The 16560-nt window shown below is 39.6% G+C and overlaps 1 protein-coding gene across 3 annotated transcripts in view; it reads right to left on the minus strand.

Annotated features, from left to right (window-relative positions):
• RAPGEF5 (Rap guanine nucleotide exchange factor 5) overlaps window positions 1-16560 on the minus strand; it is a 236155-nt gene that overhangs the window by 154294 nt on the left and 65301 nt on the right. For all 3 annotated transcript variants that reach the window (XM_027574280.2, XM_027574281.2, XM_027574282.2), the window contains exon 6: window positions 13089-13155. In XM_027574280.2, coding sequence (XP_027430081.1) covers window positions 13089-13155 — 67 coding nt within the window. The remainder of the gene's footprint in view (window positions 1-13088; window positions 13156-16560) is intronic.

Genomic DNA, 16560 nt, shown 5'->3' on the forward strand with positions numbered 1-16560 from the left:
CAAAAAAAACCCAAAACTGGTAGAATCCAGAATGATGAACATCTGGGTTGTATTCGGTGTGGAGCATCATCTGTTTAGGTTCATGAGGAGGAGACAGGAGGAAACTACGGGATAGCCACCTCCTTGTAGTTAAATGCACTGGATGCAGCACTCTTTATTTACCTGGTCCTCTCTGTAGGATTTGACATCGTTACCTCTTCTCTTCTTAACCACTAGGATTTCATGACACCGCATACTCCAGGCTTTTCTCTTTCCTCTCTGGCCACTATTTCTCTTCTCCCAAGGCTCTACTTTTCTTCTACCTTTAAATTTTGATGCTCCTTAGCAATCTATCCTCAGCCCACTAGACCTTCTTCTCTTTCTGTTCATTCTTCGTAGGTCATTTCATTTACTCACAGTGCTTCAATTATATTTGTATCTCTAGGGTCATTCACCTCCTGGACCTAAATGTTCCTCGAGTAGCTCAAACTCGACATTTCCAAATGTGAAGTCACTTTCTTACCACTTCTTCATACCCCATATAATTGCTCCATGTCCTACATACCAAGTCAGTGAATGGTAGCACCATGCACCCAGGGTCTCAAGCCAAAAATTGAGGTGTCCCTGACTTAGCTCAGCCCACCATCTTTTCCCATTCAGACTGTTGTCTCTAACTTTTCTCTCTTCAAACCATATGATTCTTTACAGCAAACTAATCATCTTACAAAATAAATTTTACATTACATCTCTTGCTAAAAAACTCTTCAAATACTTTCCCATGACACTATGACAGAGTCCAATGTCTAACACTGCATATGTAGTATTCTTCTGATCTGGTCTTCAGTATTATCTCTATCTCCATTCCTTCTCTCAAAAATCTATGTTCCAAAAAAAAAAAAAAAGTCAATGCTCCAGTCTTAGTAAAACAGAACTCTTATATTCTCTGAAAGGGCCATGTTCTTTCCTCAATTGGGCCTTTCCACATGTTCTTCTCTCTGTCTGGAATGCCTCTCCAACTCCCCACTTTGTGTGACTGTCACTTACTTGTCCTTCAGGTCCCTCCTTAGTTACAGTCTTCTCTTGAATGCAATCTCCCCCAATGGGGCCACATCCTCCTTGCTTATACCCCAATAACATTTACCTCAATTATAAGGCTTTCACAGGCTAGTGAAATCTCCCCTTTAGTTGGGGGTCCCCAATAGTTTACTATAAGCCCCCTGAAATGAACTCCTTTACTCATCATTCTGACCCTGGTTCTTGGTACCACTCACAGTATGTACGTTTGTGCTTGAGAATAGAAGTGAAGTGTCTGTAGTTGCTGCAGAGAAGAGAAGACTTAGGGGGAACATGATCATGATCTTCAGATATTTGAAAGGTGGAAGGTAAAATTCAGGCCAATGCAGTGAAGTTACAAAAAGGTATGTTTTAGCTCTAAGAGCTTTCAAATAATCAGAGCTGTCTACCGTGGAAACGGTCTACCATGTGAAGTTTCGTAGAGGAGGCTTTATAGGGGAAGGTAAAGATCAGAAGCACTCAGACTAAAGGACTGTTCTAAATATTTGTCTTACCAATGCCTCCTTTCCAAATCATTCACTACCAAGAGAACAAACAAGAGCTTACAGTTGAAAAGTTGGTGATGTCACAGCCATCTAACCCACTCAACAGAGATAAAGGTGGTACAAATCTTAAACAGATGAAAAATAACTTCTGGGGGACTTTTCTTGGAAATCTCATAAATTTCATGACACAAATTGCAGGAGAAGCTACAGAGGTACTGGTTGAAAGAAATGTGAAAAGAGCAAGCTAAACAACACTAACATCTTCTCCGAAGAACAGGTGTATCTGCTCCTTCAGTCTTCAAAACTGCTCTTACTGCTTCTGACCACTGATTTCTCCAAAGCCCTAACTGCTGGGCAGTATTAATTTCTTGACAAATAAAAACATCATATATATGAAATGTATTTTAAGTTAACCATTATATGTTGGACAATCTGATTTTAGTTATAATAACCAAATAAAACATTATGTTTATTTCATTTATATTTTTAGGTTTTTTAAAAGATTTTATTTATTTGAGAGAGAATGAGAGAGAGAGAGAGAGAGCATGAGGCAGAGGGAGGGTCAGAGGGAGAAGCAGCCTCCCCGCTGAGCAGGGAGCCTGATGAGGGACTTGATCCTGGGACTCCAGGATCATGACCTGAGCCAAAGGCAGTCGCTTAACCAACTGAGCCACCCAGGCGCCCCTATTTTTAGTTTTTATTTCTCATTATTTTTTCCACTTTCTGGTAAGCCCAGAGTATTTTCAATCTATACCACATTTAAATAATTCTTCAGTGGATTTAGAGCTCATTTAACAAAGTTGTCTTTAAGGACATAATATAACTTGCAAACTCAGTTCTTTTATTCCTTATTACATGTCTGTCCTTACATGGTAAAATACCTTTTCTCAATCATTGCGCTTTTTGGAGGTTAGGTTCTAAACTGCAGCAACAGTATAACTGTAACACCAGTCAGATCCCAGAAATTCTAGGGGTCTCCTATCTGCATGGATGTTACATTAGAAACACCTGTATTTGGATGAATTCAGATCAACTAAAACCCTTTCCAGTCAGAAAGTCCATCTATAAAATGCTAACATGGGAGGGATCCCTGGAAGAACAGATCCAGAGCTTAAGATCCAAAAGCTGAAATAGGAGAAGGAAATCTCCATTTATTTTATGTCAACTTTGGAAGAAGTTCTAGAATCCCAGTTTGTGGGGTGGAGTCACAGCCTTCTACCTCAGAGGATTGTTTTTAGAATCAAACCAGTTAACGCCTAAAGCATCTGGAATAGTGCCTAAAACTATCATCATCATAATATTATAATTAATATAGTTGAGCTTTACAATAAATATAGTAAGGATCCAGTCCTTAATTACTTTAATACTTCATATGCTTAAGCCCCTCCTTCCCACCTGAATTATACTCCTTGACAACCAGTGTTGTCCCTGCTTATTACTTTCTACCTACCTAGCCCCCTGCTCCATAGGAACTCGCATAAAAGGACTGATGGGTTTCACTGAAAAGTGGTGAACAGTGTTTAAAGTGTTTGCATTTTCAGAATTTACTTTAAGAATAAACTTTTTTAAAAGATTTTATTTATTTATTTATTTATTTATTTATTTATTTATTTAATTTGACAGAGAGAGAGACACAGTAAGAGAGGGAACACAAGCAGAGGGAGCAGGAAAGGGAGAAGCAGCCTCCCTGCTGAGCAGGCAGCCTGATGAGGGGCTCAATTCCAGGACCCTGGGACCATGACCTGAGCCAAAGGCAGATGCTTAACTGACTGAGCTACCCAGGCGCCCCAAGAATAAACTTTTAAATGTCCACAGAATTCTCAAGATCTCACAAATGTATGAAGGCCAGAATTTAGTTTTAGAAATTCACTTTTTTTTAAAAGATTTTATTTATTTGTCAGAGAGAGATAGCACAAGCAGGGGGGAGTGGCAGGCAGAGGCAGAGGGAGAAGCAGACTCCCCACCAAGCTGGGAGCCCGATGTGGGGCTCAATCCCAGGACCCTGGGATCATGACCCGAGCGGAAGGCAGATGCTTAACGACTGAGCCATGCAGGCGCCCCTAGAAATTCACTTTCAAACTTCAGAGGTATCCATGAACTTAACTAGCTGTGGCCTGGCAGCTTTGGATGTATGAGAGATTAATTGCTCTTTTATGAAGTAAGGTACTTGTGGGTATGTATTCAACAAGGAATGTGTGTTTATTTTGTATTTCTGCCATTGCAAACTACCACCCATTTGTTGGCTTAAAATGACATCCATTTATCATCCCACATTTCCATAGGTCAGGAGTCTGGGTACCGTGTGGCTCAACTGGATCCTCTGCATAGAGACTCACAAGGCCAAAATCAAGGCATGGGCATAGCTGTATTCCCTCCTGGAGGCTCCGGGAGAGAAGATGCTTCCAGGCTCATTTGGGTTGTTGGCAGAATCCAGTTCTTACATCTGTAAAACTGAGATGCCTGTTTCCTTGCTGGATCCTGGCAGGCTGCCCTGAGCTCCTGAGACCTTTCTCTGGTCCTTATACATGGGATCCTACTTCTCACTTCCAGCCATGCCACCCTGAATCCTTTCCATGCTTGGAATTCTTTCTTACCTTCTCTTCTGCCATTTCTCTTTGACTCCTGCCAGACCAACTTCTTTGTTTTTAAGGGCTCATGTGATTAGACTGGGTCCATGTAGACAATCCAGGTCTGAAGCCTTAATTATAACTGCAAAATCTCTTTTGCTATGTAATGTAATATTTGCAGGTGTCAAGTAATGTATTCATCTTTGGAGGACCATTCTCTCTACCAAAGTATAGTGACCCAGATCCTCAGAGCCTTCCAAAAAAATTATCCCTGAACACTTTTTAGGGCCTTGTCATAACTTGCCAATAGAGCCTAGTTCTGGAACATGATTTACGTGCTATAAAATCAGAGCGTACCTCTTAGTTCACACAAGGGAACCAGAAGACCTTAAGAACCAGTCCAAATGAATTTCTCAATTGCTAAACTATGTAGCCATGTTTACCAGTATTTAATGATTCCTAACAAGTTAAAAATTAAAATACTATTTAATGTAACCTCATAGGTCTCATTTCATAAGATTGTTTAAATAAGAAGAGAATTCTATAATCAAATCCCATACCCAACTTTCTGAGACGTATTCAGTAACTATGAAGTATTTTAAGTGAAGATAATGAGGAAAATAGCTTTTTGAACCCTAAACTGTTATTTTAAATTAATGTGGACTCTTAATACTTCCTACTTTTTTTTTTTAAGATTGATGTAGTTATTTGTGTGTGTGTGAGAGAGAGAGTTGGGGAGGAAGGGCAAAGAGAGAGGGAGAGAGAGAGAGAATCTCAAGCAGACTCCCCACTGAGCATGGAGCCTGACTCGGGGCTTGATCTCACAACCCTGAGATGATGATGTGAGCCAGAAATCAAGAGTCAGACGCTCAACTGACTGAGCCACCCAGGCACCCCAATATTTCCTGTCTTAAATACTCCATCTCTCTAATGTGAATAATACATCTTGCTCTGGGAGACTGAAATATGACAGTGCATGAAAAGCGTTAGCAGAATGCCGGCACAAGGTCAGGACTCAATAAATATTAGCCAGTCTTAGCCTTTCACCCATTTCTCACTTGGTCTTCTTAAATCAACAGCATGCTGATAAATGACATCTGCAAGCAAGTTTCTTCAATAATTTTCCCCCACAGAAGTTCATCTCTGCATTGTTTATAATAGCAAAAGACTGAAAATAACCACAATGCCCAGAACAGGAGATAATGAAAAATCCATGGAACACGGTACTTTAGAGCCACAAAAATGCCATAGGAGGAGTTTTTCAGTACTGAAAACATATTCGGTGAAAAGTACAGACCACAAAATAAAAGGGTCTTTTTTTTTTTTTTGTAAAAAGTATACATACAAGAAAAATAACCTAGGAACTAATAAAAACTTAAGTTAATAATGAGTTACTAATGAATGGTTCCATTATGGGAATTTTTCTATTCTGGAATTTTTTTAAATTGCAAAGTCTTTATGTTCAAACAATCCAAGTGTCAGATAAATAAAAGAGAACTGCAAACATAACCCACAGTAATGACAACTATCAGCTTTACCATCATTTTGATATTTACAAATATAGCAGTGGAATTCACATTATCTCTACCCAGTATTCACATAAAATTTCATTATATACTTAAGTTCTACAACAATATAAAATAACAGGAACTAAGTCAAAATTTACCTTATTCCATCATTACCAAAAACTCAAGTAATTTTCACTCTTTTATATGCCTCCTGGTCCTTCTGCACATATGGACATACTGTATAAAGCTATAACATTGCCTTCAGGATGCAAAATTACATTTCCTCTAAGCAGCTATAAGAAGTTCTATTTTAAACAAATGCACAAAACAGCAACCAATATGAAATGTTCATGAATCATCCTCTTAAAACTTTCAACTTCCCTCAGATAAGATTTCACGGTAACATTTTACAAACCCATGACTGTCAATATATAAATTGATAGCTGAATGGTGTATTTCTATTCCTCATTAATTAAAAATGTCTAGGTTTTCTATGTGTATTGCACATCAAAATGCTTTTCCTCACCTTGGGAAGAGATACCAAATACCATAATATACATGAATGCATACATGTACACATACACAAACACACACACTTCTACTCCTATTCACAAGGGGTTTGTTAAGACCTACCTGTTTTATTCTTGAATGGGTTCTATACATTCACACCTTTCTGAACAAATGTTTTTAAATAAATGTCCCCTCACTGGCATCATTTCAGTAGGCAAAACAGCATGTATTATGTTGCTCACCAAAACCAAATTCTCAAGGCTAGAGTTAAATGAGATTACCACATAATCTGAGTATGTGCAGATGGTTTCTTTGGAAATAGAGGTAACTTAGTAATTAATGTTAAAAAGTTGCATGTGTGTGTACATGTGGCATTTAGGGATCTATTCCCAGGATGAAGAAAATCATTCTGATGTGCAATTGATATATCACATTTAAGCATTTTTTATTGACAAAGGATAGCTATCTACTATTCAGCTGTCTGTTCAAGTACTGACGATCATGGTTTGGTGAAGTGTCACTGTAAGATCCTACCTGAGGAAAATTGCAGCTGTCCAAGTGGTCCCAGAGACCTATGATCCACACCTAAGGCCCTGTGGACACTCTAGCAGATGAGGGTAGCTCTAAAAACTGATGAGGAAAGGTACTGATGAGTCCCACGGCTCCTTATAAATAATAAGAACAATGAATACTGTGCCCCAAATGTGCTACAATTCCTCTGGTGCATTTTTTATGATCTTTGAAACCAGGTCTGTCTTCTGGGGCCTCCCTTGACACTTTGTCTCAAAACTCAATCTATTTGGCCTTTCCCCAGATCACACAGTAGCTCTTAAGCCACTGGAAAAATTGGAGCCAAGGTAAGGATTCCAAGTAGGAATTTTATGTTCCCCACAGATAAGAAATATAAGGTAACAAGATGTTCATGATTCTGGAGCAGTTGGACAGAAGGTTAGTCATTCCCTGGGGGATTAACTTACTTTTATGCTCTAAGCAAACATGCCTGCTCAAGTCTGTAATAGACTAGGAAAAGGGAGATTAACTACACTCCATTTCTCCATTCCCCAGAAAGGGAGAGGCAGATAGCCAGGAAAAAGGGTGAGTGGAAACTAGCATTTCAGTGTTTTAAAAAATCTATCTCTACATATGGTAAAAATCATCACTGGATTGTGCTTATCATGAATCTTCCCCACTCTCACTAACCTAAGATTAGTTCCAAACCTTGCTAACTTGGTGCACAATCTCTTAAGAGAATTCTAACTTTCTAAAGATTCATCAAAACCCAAATCCCATGCTATTTCTGCTTCCTGAACTGGTACCATCTTGAAAGCTGTCACTGTTATCTTCAAATACTACTATTCAAAAAGGGATTCCTCCAGTGTACCAACCCCCATGTGTAGATTCAACAAGAAGGACAAATGGAGGGAATCCTAGTCACATTACATGCTTCCCAGACCCAGAAAGGGTATGAACAGAGTCCTGTAAAAGGCACAACCTTAGAGAAAATGACCAGGCTTCAGGTGAGATGGCAAAGGAGAGGAGATCCAAATACGCAAAAGCAGAACACAAGGACAGACAACAGCAGAGGAAGGGGAGAGCCAGCAAGACAGAGCATCTTGAAAAGTTTGCATCCTCGAGTTCCATCGGGCACTGGATGATACAAGACAACTGCCTGTTTATTAAGACCCAGTTCCTCATGTCTCTGGAAAAAGTATTTCCCAAAAGAACTCTAAGGAAAAGACAAATTGGGTGAAGAATCAGATAAAGGCCTAAGTTCGGTGCAGGTCTTAGTGAATGAGAGTAAACTAGATCCATTCTATCCAGAAAGTAGAATCCCATATGTGAAAAAACGTGAGAACAAGACTTTAACTACAAAGAATGCTAGAAATCACAAGAGAACAAGTTCACAGGTGATGTGAAAACTGATGGAGTTACATCACAACTTCTGGGCACTGAGCAGGGGAAGATGTTTTTGTGACACTGACAATGGGCAGCAGTCAGTTATAACCATGTTTTTTGTTCCTAGAGAGGTGTTAAAAGAAATTTCATTGCAGGTTTCTTTTTCTCTAACACTTTCACCAAAGATGATATATCCTAGCATGCATTTTTTGCTTTGGGGGGGATTTATTTGCTTCAAGGTCTTCTAGAACTTGTAGCCAATGCTCCATTTATAATTTGGGTTATAATTTTTTTTTTCAGCTCAGTGGTACTTCTTGGAGGAATGATACTATACCCTATGAGGAGTGATACTGTACCCTATGAGAAGGAATTTAGAAATTCTATTCAAAGCATTAAATGCAGAGCTTCTATGATAAAGTTGGATGAACTGAAGAATATGAGAAAAGGGAGAGAGCAGTAACATACAGAGAAAATGAAACTGATGAGAATGATGAACCAAATCAGCTTTTAGAAGGAATGCAAGGGAGTAAGCGTGTCTAGTTAATGATCCCAGAATTTTAGATTTTGCCCTCCTCCTCAGTGATCTTTCCTCCTAGATTCAGCACAGTCGATTTTTCATTTTTTAAAAAAGATTTTAAGTAATCTCTACACCTAACAGGGGTGCTCAAACTCACAACCCCAAGATCAAGAGTCACACGCTCTGCCAACTGAGCCAGCCAGGTGCCCCACAATTTGTAATTTTAATTCATCTCTCAAGATATGTCCACAAACTCTCCATCACTACCACTACCAGGTTAGTGTTTTATTACAGATACTCAGCACTGTTCTTTTTCACCATCTAAGTAATGGCTGACTTCACCTGACCAAGCAGCACAGCATACCACACCACATGTCCCCCTGTTCTTCTGTAAATGCCACTAATGTACCCATCCCACCAAACAGGCATCTAATACACATAATTCACAACTTAGCCTAATTTACATTACCTCAATGGCTCAACAATTACACTGTGTGAACAAAAATCACAAATTTCAGTCAAGCCCAGGGAAGATATTTGTGTTTTCTTATCTCCACAATTTCCATCATGAAAATTTAGCCTAAAGAAAGAGAAATAGCCTAATTGGGTTAGTTTTGCATGTTGGTCTTAAGTAAGCAAGAGATGGAAGCCCACAATCAGCTTTATCTCCCACTCAACGATGCTCATGTTTCCATTTCCTGTCTTTGGACGTTTCCCAAGTATGCTCTTCAACTGACAACCTCTCTGTGACTGGTTCCTCTAACTTTAGCCCTGACCTCTCTAAGCTCCAGGTTCACATCTCCAGATGTTTCTTGAATATTTATATATTTTATATTTCTTTGTCCTCAAACTCAGCATGTTCAAACTCCATGTTTCCTTTCAGATATTTTACTCAACTTCTGAAGAGTATCCTCACTTTTCCATTCTGCCTCCTCTTCTATCTTTACCTAGTCCTACCGATTTTTTTAAAATTCTTTGTACTCATTTTTCTTTTTGTTCCTACAAAAATCACAATAAAGTAGGTTTTTGGCAGCCTCTCAATCAGTATCCCCACCTCCAACTCTACTTTTTCTTTCTTTCTTTTTTTTAAGTAAGCTCTATGCCCAATGTGGGGCTTGGTCTCACAACCCCCAGATCAAGAGTCACATGCTCTACTAACTGAGCCAGGTGCCCCTCATCTTTCTTTTTTATGTGTCTATTTCATTTTGTTAATCTGTTGTTCAAAAAGTCTTTCACTTTTCTTAACCAGGAGCTTCTTCTCTAACCAGTTGGCTCTACTCAGCATTTTCCCTTTCTCCTTTCTCCACCTGCACACAATAAACCCCACTGCTAGAGTACATGTCCTCCTAATTACCACATGTTCAAATCCTGACTGCCTTCAATGGTAGTTCAAGACTCTTCGATGAAGCTGTCACTCTTCTTGAATCTACTATCTATACACCACTATATTCAGTGCTCAATTGCCAATCACTTTGTACCTGAACTCTCTAAAAGTACTTATCTTCCTGGTATGGCTGTAGGAAACATCTCACATGTCTTTGCTGCTTCTGAAACTATCCTGATAATATATTACATTACCAAAAAAAATGAGGCATAGTTGGTAAGGAAACATGTTTAGGAAGTAGAAAATTCTGAGTTCAGATTCTGGCTTTGTTCCTTTCTAGGTGAGTGACCTTGGGCAAGTTACTTTACCTCTACAAGCTTTCCTATCTATAAAACAGGGATAATGCCACCTATTTCACAGGGTTTGCTGTGAAGTTTAGCAGAATGTATATGTATGTGTATATATGAATACACAGAATGTTTAACACAGTAACTGGTCCATAGGGAGTGTTTTCTAAAAAGATGGCTGTTATGATTTTGCACACAACAGGTACTCCTTTTTGGTAAATATTTTAAACTGCACAGTCTATAGGTTCAGCGAAATCCCTATCAAAATTCCAATGGCATTTTTCACAGAAATAGAACAATTCTAAAATTTGCATGGAACCACAAAAGACTCCAAAAAGCCAAAGGAATCTTGAGAAAGAAGAACAAACCATCATGCTCCCCAATTTCAAACTGTATCACAAAGCTACAGTAATCAAAACACTATGGTACTGACATAAAAACAGACACACAGATCAACGGAAGAGAATAAAAAGTTCAGAAATAAACCCAAGCATATACGGTCAATTAATGTATGACAAAGGAGCCAAAAATGTACAATGAAGAAAGTACGATCTCCTCAATAAATCATATTGGAAAAACTGGACAGCTGCTGCAAAAGAATTAAACTAGATCAGTTTCTTAAATCATAAACGAAAATAAATTCAAAATGGATTAAAGACTTGATTGTAAGACCTGAAACAACATAAAACTCCTAGAAGAAAATATAGGCAGTAACCTCCCTGACATTGGTCTTGGCAATGATTTTTTGGATCCAATACCAAAACCAAAAACAACAAAAGCAAAAATCAGTAAGTGGGACTATATCAAATTAAAAAGCTTCTGTACAGCAAAGGGAAACTACCAACAAAATAAAAAGGCAACTACTGAATGGGACTATTTGCAAGTCATATATCTGATAATATTTACAAGTCATATATATATATATCAAATACAAGTCAATAGCAAAAAAACAAACAATCCAACTGAAAAATGGGCAGAAGACCCGAGGAAAGACAAACATTTTCCCAAGGAAAGACAAACAGATGGCCAACAGGTACTTGAAAAGATGCTCAACACCACAAATCATCAGGGAAATGCAAATCAAAACCACAATGAGATATTACCTCCCACCTATCCAAATGACTATAATAAAAAAGACAAGAAATAACAAATGTTGGAGAGGATATGGAGAAAAAGGAACTGTTGTGCACTGTTTGTGGGACTGTAAATTGGTGTAGCCACTCTGGAAAACAGTATGGAGGTGCCTCAAAAAATTAAAAATAGAACTACCATATGATCCAACAATTCCATCTCTGGGTATTTATCCAAAGAAAACAAAAACACTAGAAGGTATATGCACCCTACATTCACTGCAGCATTATTTATAATAGCCAAGTATGGAAATAACCTGTGTCCATCGATGAATAGATAAAATAGATGTGATACACACACACACACACACACCCACACACACACACACACCCAATAGAATACCACTTTGCCATAAAAAACAATGAGATTTTGCCATTGGTGACAACATGGATGGAACTTAAAGCATTTTGTTAAGTGAAATAAATCAGAGAGAGAAAGAGAAATAGCATATGATCTCACATTCTCACATATATGTGTAATTTAAAACAACAACAGCAACAATAAAAAACAAGCTCATAGATATATGGAACAGATTGGTGGTTGCCAGAGGTGAGAAGTTCAGGGGTCAGCACAATGGGTAAAGGGAGTCAAAAGGTAAACTTCCAGTTATAAAATAAGTCATAGGATGTACTGTACGGCATGGTGACTACTGTATATTTAAAAGTTGCTGAGAGAGCAAATCTCAAAAGTCCACATCACAAGAAAAAATATTCTGTAACTATGTGATGTGATGGATGTTAACTAGACTTATTTTGGTGATCATTTCACAATATATATACAAATACAAAATCATCAAGTTATACACCTGAAACTAATGTCTGTTGTATGTCAATTATGCCTCAATTAAAAAAAGGTTAAATAAAAAACTGCAAAGGTCACTTTAAATATTTTTTTCTTAACATGCTGTCAAGATCCCATTTCACATGAAGCTTTATACCACCAATCACTATATTTAGTAAAAAACTACTTTTCTAAGCTACATTCCAGAAGGGTAGGAAAGGCAACTTTTAACTTTCAACCTGTGTGCAGATGCTAAGACCTGGTGTATAAAACTCTGTGAAAGATCAGTTTCATCCCCGTACATAACCCAATCCAGCACAATTTTCAGCAATTACCATTTCAATAATGAAGTTAAAGCAGAACTGAAGAATCTTTGGAGAGGTTAGAAAAGTTTCCAAAAAGCCAAACCAATGAATAAATATTGTGTCAGGATAGTTAAGAGTCTGTCAAAAACTAGGGCTCAATGATTAGCAACCATAGCTAGCTTTTTCTATTAAGAAGGGCATGAGCTTTTCCTCAGCTAACAAGGTAATTACCAACTCTTGGTTAGTGGCTTTAGAAAACAACCAATAATGCTGCAACCTAGTATGTTAGAAACCAACGACCTGGTCTTTTGTTGGTTAAGGTTAATTCTTTTTTTTTTCCCTAATGAAACATATTTTTTTTCTCCTTTCTGTGGCAGGTCACAACAATCCCTAGGTTAAGTCATACTGTATTTTGAAAATCAGATCTCACGCCCCGGCTACGGTTCTGGAACTTTCCACTAGGAATTTCTATGATCTTGCTGGAGAAGCTGCACTGAGGCTAGCAAGTCAATGCCATGTCTCCTTTTGCCTTGATGTGGGCCTCCCATTTGATGTGCACCTACAGAGCAAGTGTCTCTCTGCATTGCTACCCAAATGCCTTCCTTTGAAGACCCTGGCCCTTCTTATTTTCTGCCCCCGTGGGCAGGGAAAACTGCATGCCTTACCGCAGATGTTAGACGAGCGAGAATTTCATCACTGCTTTCTTCCGAGTCTTCCATTTTCTGATGAGACCTTTGAAAAACAAAGAACGATTTACTCTTAGTTGCGGTTGCTCAAATTTATCTACCAAGTTATGGGGAACACATGGCAAATAACGGCATTATTGTTTAATACCTAAGTGAAAGTACCCAATGCAGATAACATGGTGTCAAAAATGCTAGGGGACCCAGCTCTGTTGCGGCTCAACTCTTCCTTCAAAATCAATTAGCAGGAACCTCTTTACAATATACCAATTAAATCCTGAGGGTCGAGTATGTGTCTCCAAATGGTATCACAGAATAGTTCTGACACATGAGATTTACGAATATGGGCATGCACAAAGCATAAACAGATGTGAATGGAAGGCAGTTAAGTATCAAAATTCCCTCCTAGTCTAAACAGAGTACAGATTTTCAAAATGTGACACATGAATTTCCCACTACATCTGAATTTCACCTAAAACAGATTTGTTTTGAAATGGTCTATTATAGGCCTAATACTGTGACAGGAATTATGTGGAATATAATAGCAGCAGAAGCTCTTCACTCTTTTTTAAAATATCAGAGCCTATACCTGAGAAGGCTCTAAGCTCTCAAAAAAAAGAGAGAGAAAATGCCATAGCCCAGTTGAGAAGCCAAGAAAATTGTGCATATGCTAAATAACTAAAGAGACATACAACATATAAGATCACTTTGTTTAGGGGAATCACTTTTGTAATGGAACTCATGAAAAAATTTTCACCACACAAATGTATACACTAATATATAAAATTATCTCTTCCTTTTTTTTAATTGAAGCATATTTGACACACAATATTACCTTAGTTTCAGGTGTACTAAAATTATCTACTTAAAGCAATTTTTATAAAATGACATTTTTTTCCTGTCTTGGTCAAAGAAAAAAAAATTAATACCAACTGAACATATGTACTTGTCTCCCAGATCTATTCCACAGCAATCCCTTTCGACGCCTCCCGTGGACTGCGGACTCGGAGGGTCGCCAGTAATTGCCCCGCAGGGCAGCGTTATCAGAATGGCAGTGCTCTGATTGATTTCAATCTCCGTAACTGCAGTGGGCCGGCTCCAGCGCTCGCCTGGCGGGGCAGGAGGGCTAAGGAGAAGCTCTTTAAGAAGGGAAAAGCGAGTCGGATCGATTCTGGCACCAGCTTCCTGTTTCTATGTTTTTAAAACCTTTTATAGAAAAAAAAACCCACAACAACAACCCTCTAAATCAGAGCAGTGGATGAAAAACCACTGTCTTTACAAGAACTGCATGATCTGGGTACAAAGCAGGGCTGATGTTGTCAAGTCCCATAATGACCTATGCTGCCAAGTCTTTTTGAAACATGAGCTAAAAATCCGCCCGATAAAGACAGTGGGAATGGAGTGTTGTAACTTCCCATATTCCCCAAAAAGCATGTTACCCGGAAAATGCATATTTCGAACAATGAACTTTATTATTAAAATGATCTATTCACGAGCTTTCCATATACATGACGTTCCACTGGGAAGAGATTTGCAACCCTTTATAACCTACGCCATCCAAACAGGTGTATAGGGTTAAGCTGAGGTGACTGAACAGATGTGACAGGAAATCGAGAGCCAAACGCCCTGGGTACGAGGGCACCAGCAAGGGCTTCAGCACCCGTCTGCATCTGCAGTGAAGCAGGGGCTGGTCACATTGGCTCCTGCCTCTCAGACCCCGGCACATAGCTCAACAATGAGGTCATGGGCATGAGGTATTTTGCACCAGCACAGATTCCATCGTGAACGTGTTTTCAACAAACTCCTGAAAGGAATTCTGAATTCCAAGGGAAGTTCTTGTGTATGTGACTGATAATGGCTACTTCGTGAGTAATGGCTGAGCCACTGATGGTCTGTTGACAAATGATTTAGTCCCTGTTCAGGAGCAAAACTACCTTTGGTCATTCTTCCAGCCCAAAACATGCCTTGGCAAAAAAAAAAAAAAAAAAATTCTGAAGGAAGTATATGTAAGAAAGACAGAGATGACCTCCCAAGAGCTGTCCTGCAGCCCTCATCCCATTTTTATCACCACAACCAGAGCTCTCAAATCTTTCTCCAGCCCCCAAATCTCCCCTGAGCTCACCTTGTTTTACCATCTGCCTTCAAAGGGGCTCTGGGGGGCAATTCCAGGAACCTTATTTTCTAGGGGCTCCTTGAAGTCAGCATAACTTACATGGTACTCCTATTGCCTCGTGCCTCTGCGGCTTCTACGAGCGCCTCTCACGACTCAGCTCCGTGGTCACCCTGTGGCCATTGCCTCTGTTTCCTTCAGTTCCCCCCTGTTAAGCCTCACTGACAACTGAAGCCTTCTCCTTCTCTTGCACAAATTATTTTTACTATCTTCTAACCAACTTCTTTGTCTCTGGCTTCTCCTCTTGTGCCCAATCTCCTAGAGATACCAGGATTATCTTTCTAAAACTGAGAGCTGGTCCTGCTCCTCTCAGAGTCCAAATCTTCAGGGATTATCCTACAGCCTACTGAAAACTCTAGAATTCAGAAATACTCTTCCTTTCCCGTTCCTGTGCCCCATCCCCCCTGCACCGGCCAGCATCCGCACCTGACCTGGCGTAGAGTAAGGTCTTAGGAGCGGGTCTGATGGAAACAGGCACACAGTGAAAGAGCTTAGAGAGAGGGGAGGATAACACCTCATCACTCCTTCCTTCCTCACCACAGTGTCCCCTCCCCAGCTCTAGGCCAAAATGCCCAAAAATACCAGACTGTCTTTCCCCAACGAATGTATTTTTATGAAATAAGATAAATTCTGATTTTATGTATGTAAATACATGTCAGTGCAATCCAGTGAAGACAAAGTTCTCCCATGTCAGATCAAAACAGGTAATGAAAAAGAGCAAGGGGGAATAAAGGAAAGAATCAACTCTAATACTTGCCTAGTTTCCCATTATTACTCAAGGGGATCAGTGAACAGGAGAGGAAGAGAGAAGCTCCGTGTGGTTTGTCAGTGGTCAGAGAAGAGAAGTGGAGAAACCCCGGCTGGCATCAGCAGGTAATGGCAGTGACAAGTGACATGAGACAGAAAGAGACCAGCAGTCACCCCAGGAAGGAAGACCCATCCCAGAGTGTGTGTGCCAGCAGGAAGCTCTGGCCCAGCAGGCACCAGAGATTTACAAATTACCACAGCTTCTTCTCAAGGGCCCTGCTTACCAACAGCCCAAGGCAGGCCCAGTAATTCCCCAGCAGAAAGTCCTGAGTGCTGGTACTGTGGGCAGATGTCTTCAGTAGTTTGAGAGGTATCCTATCGGCTCTACCTTCCAGGTGTATCTCCCATTTGACCACTTCTCACCACCTCTACCACCACCACCACTATTGTCCCAGCCACCAAATCCTTTACCCAGGAGCCAGAGTGGTCTTGTTAACATGTAAGTCACATCATGATGTCCCTCCTCTGTTCAAAATC

This window comes from Zalophus californianus, chromosome 12 (genome assembly GCF_009762305.2).
Source record: "Zalophus californianus isolate mZalCal1 chromosome 12, mZalCal1.pri.v2, whole genome shotgun sequence".
Taxonomy (NCBI): Eukaryota; Metazoa; Chordata; class Mammalia; order Carnivora; family Otariidae; genus Zalophus; species Zalophus californianus.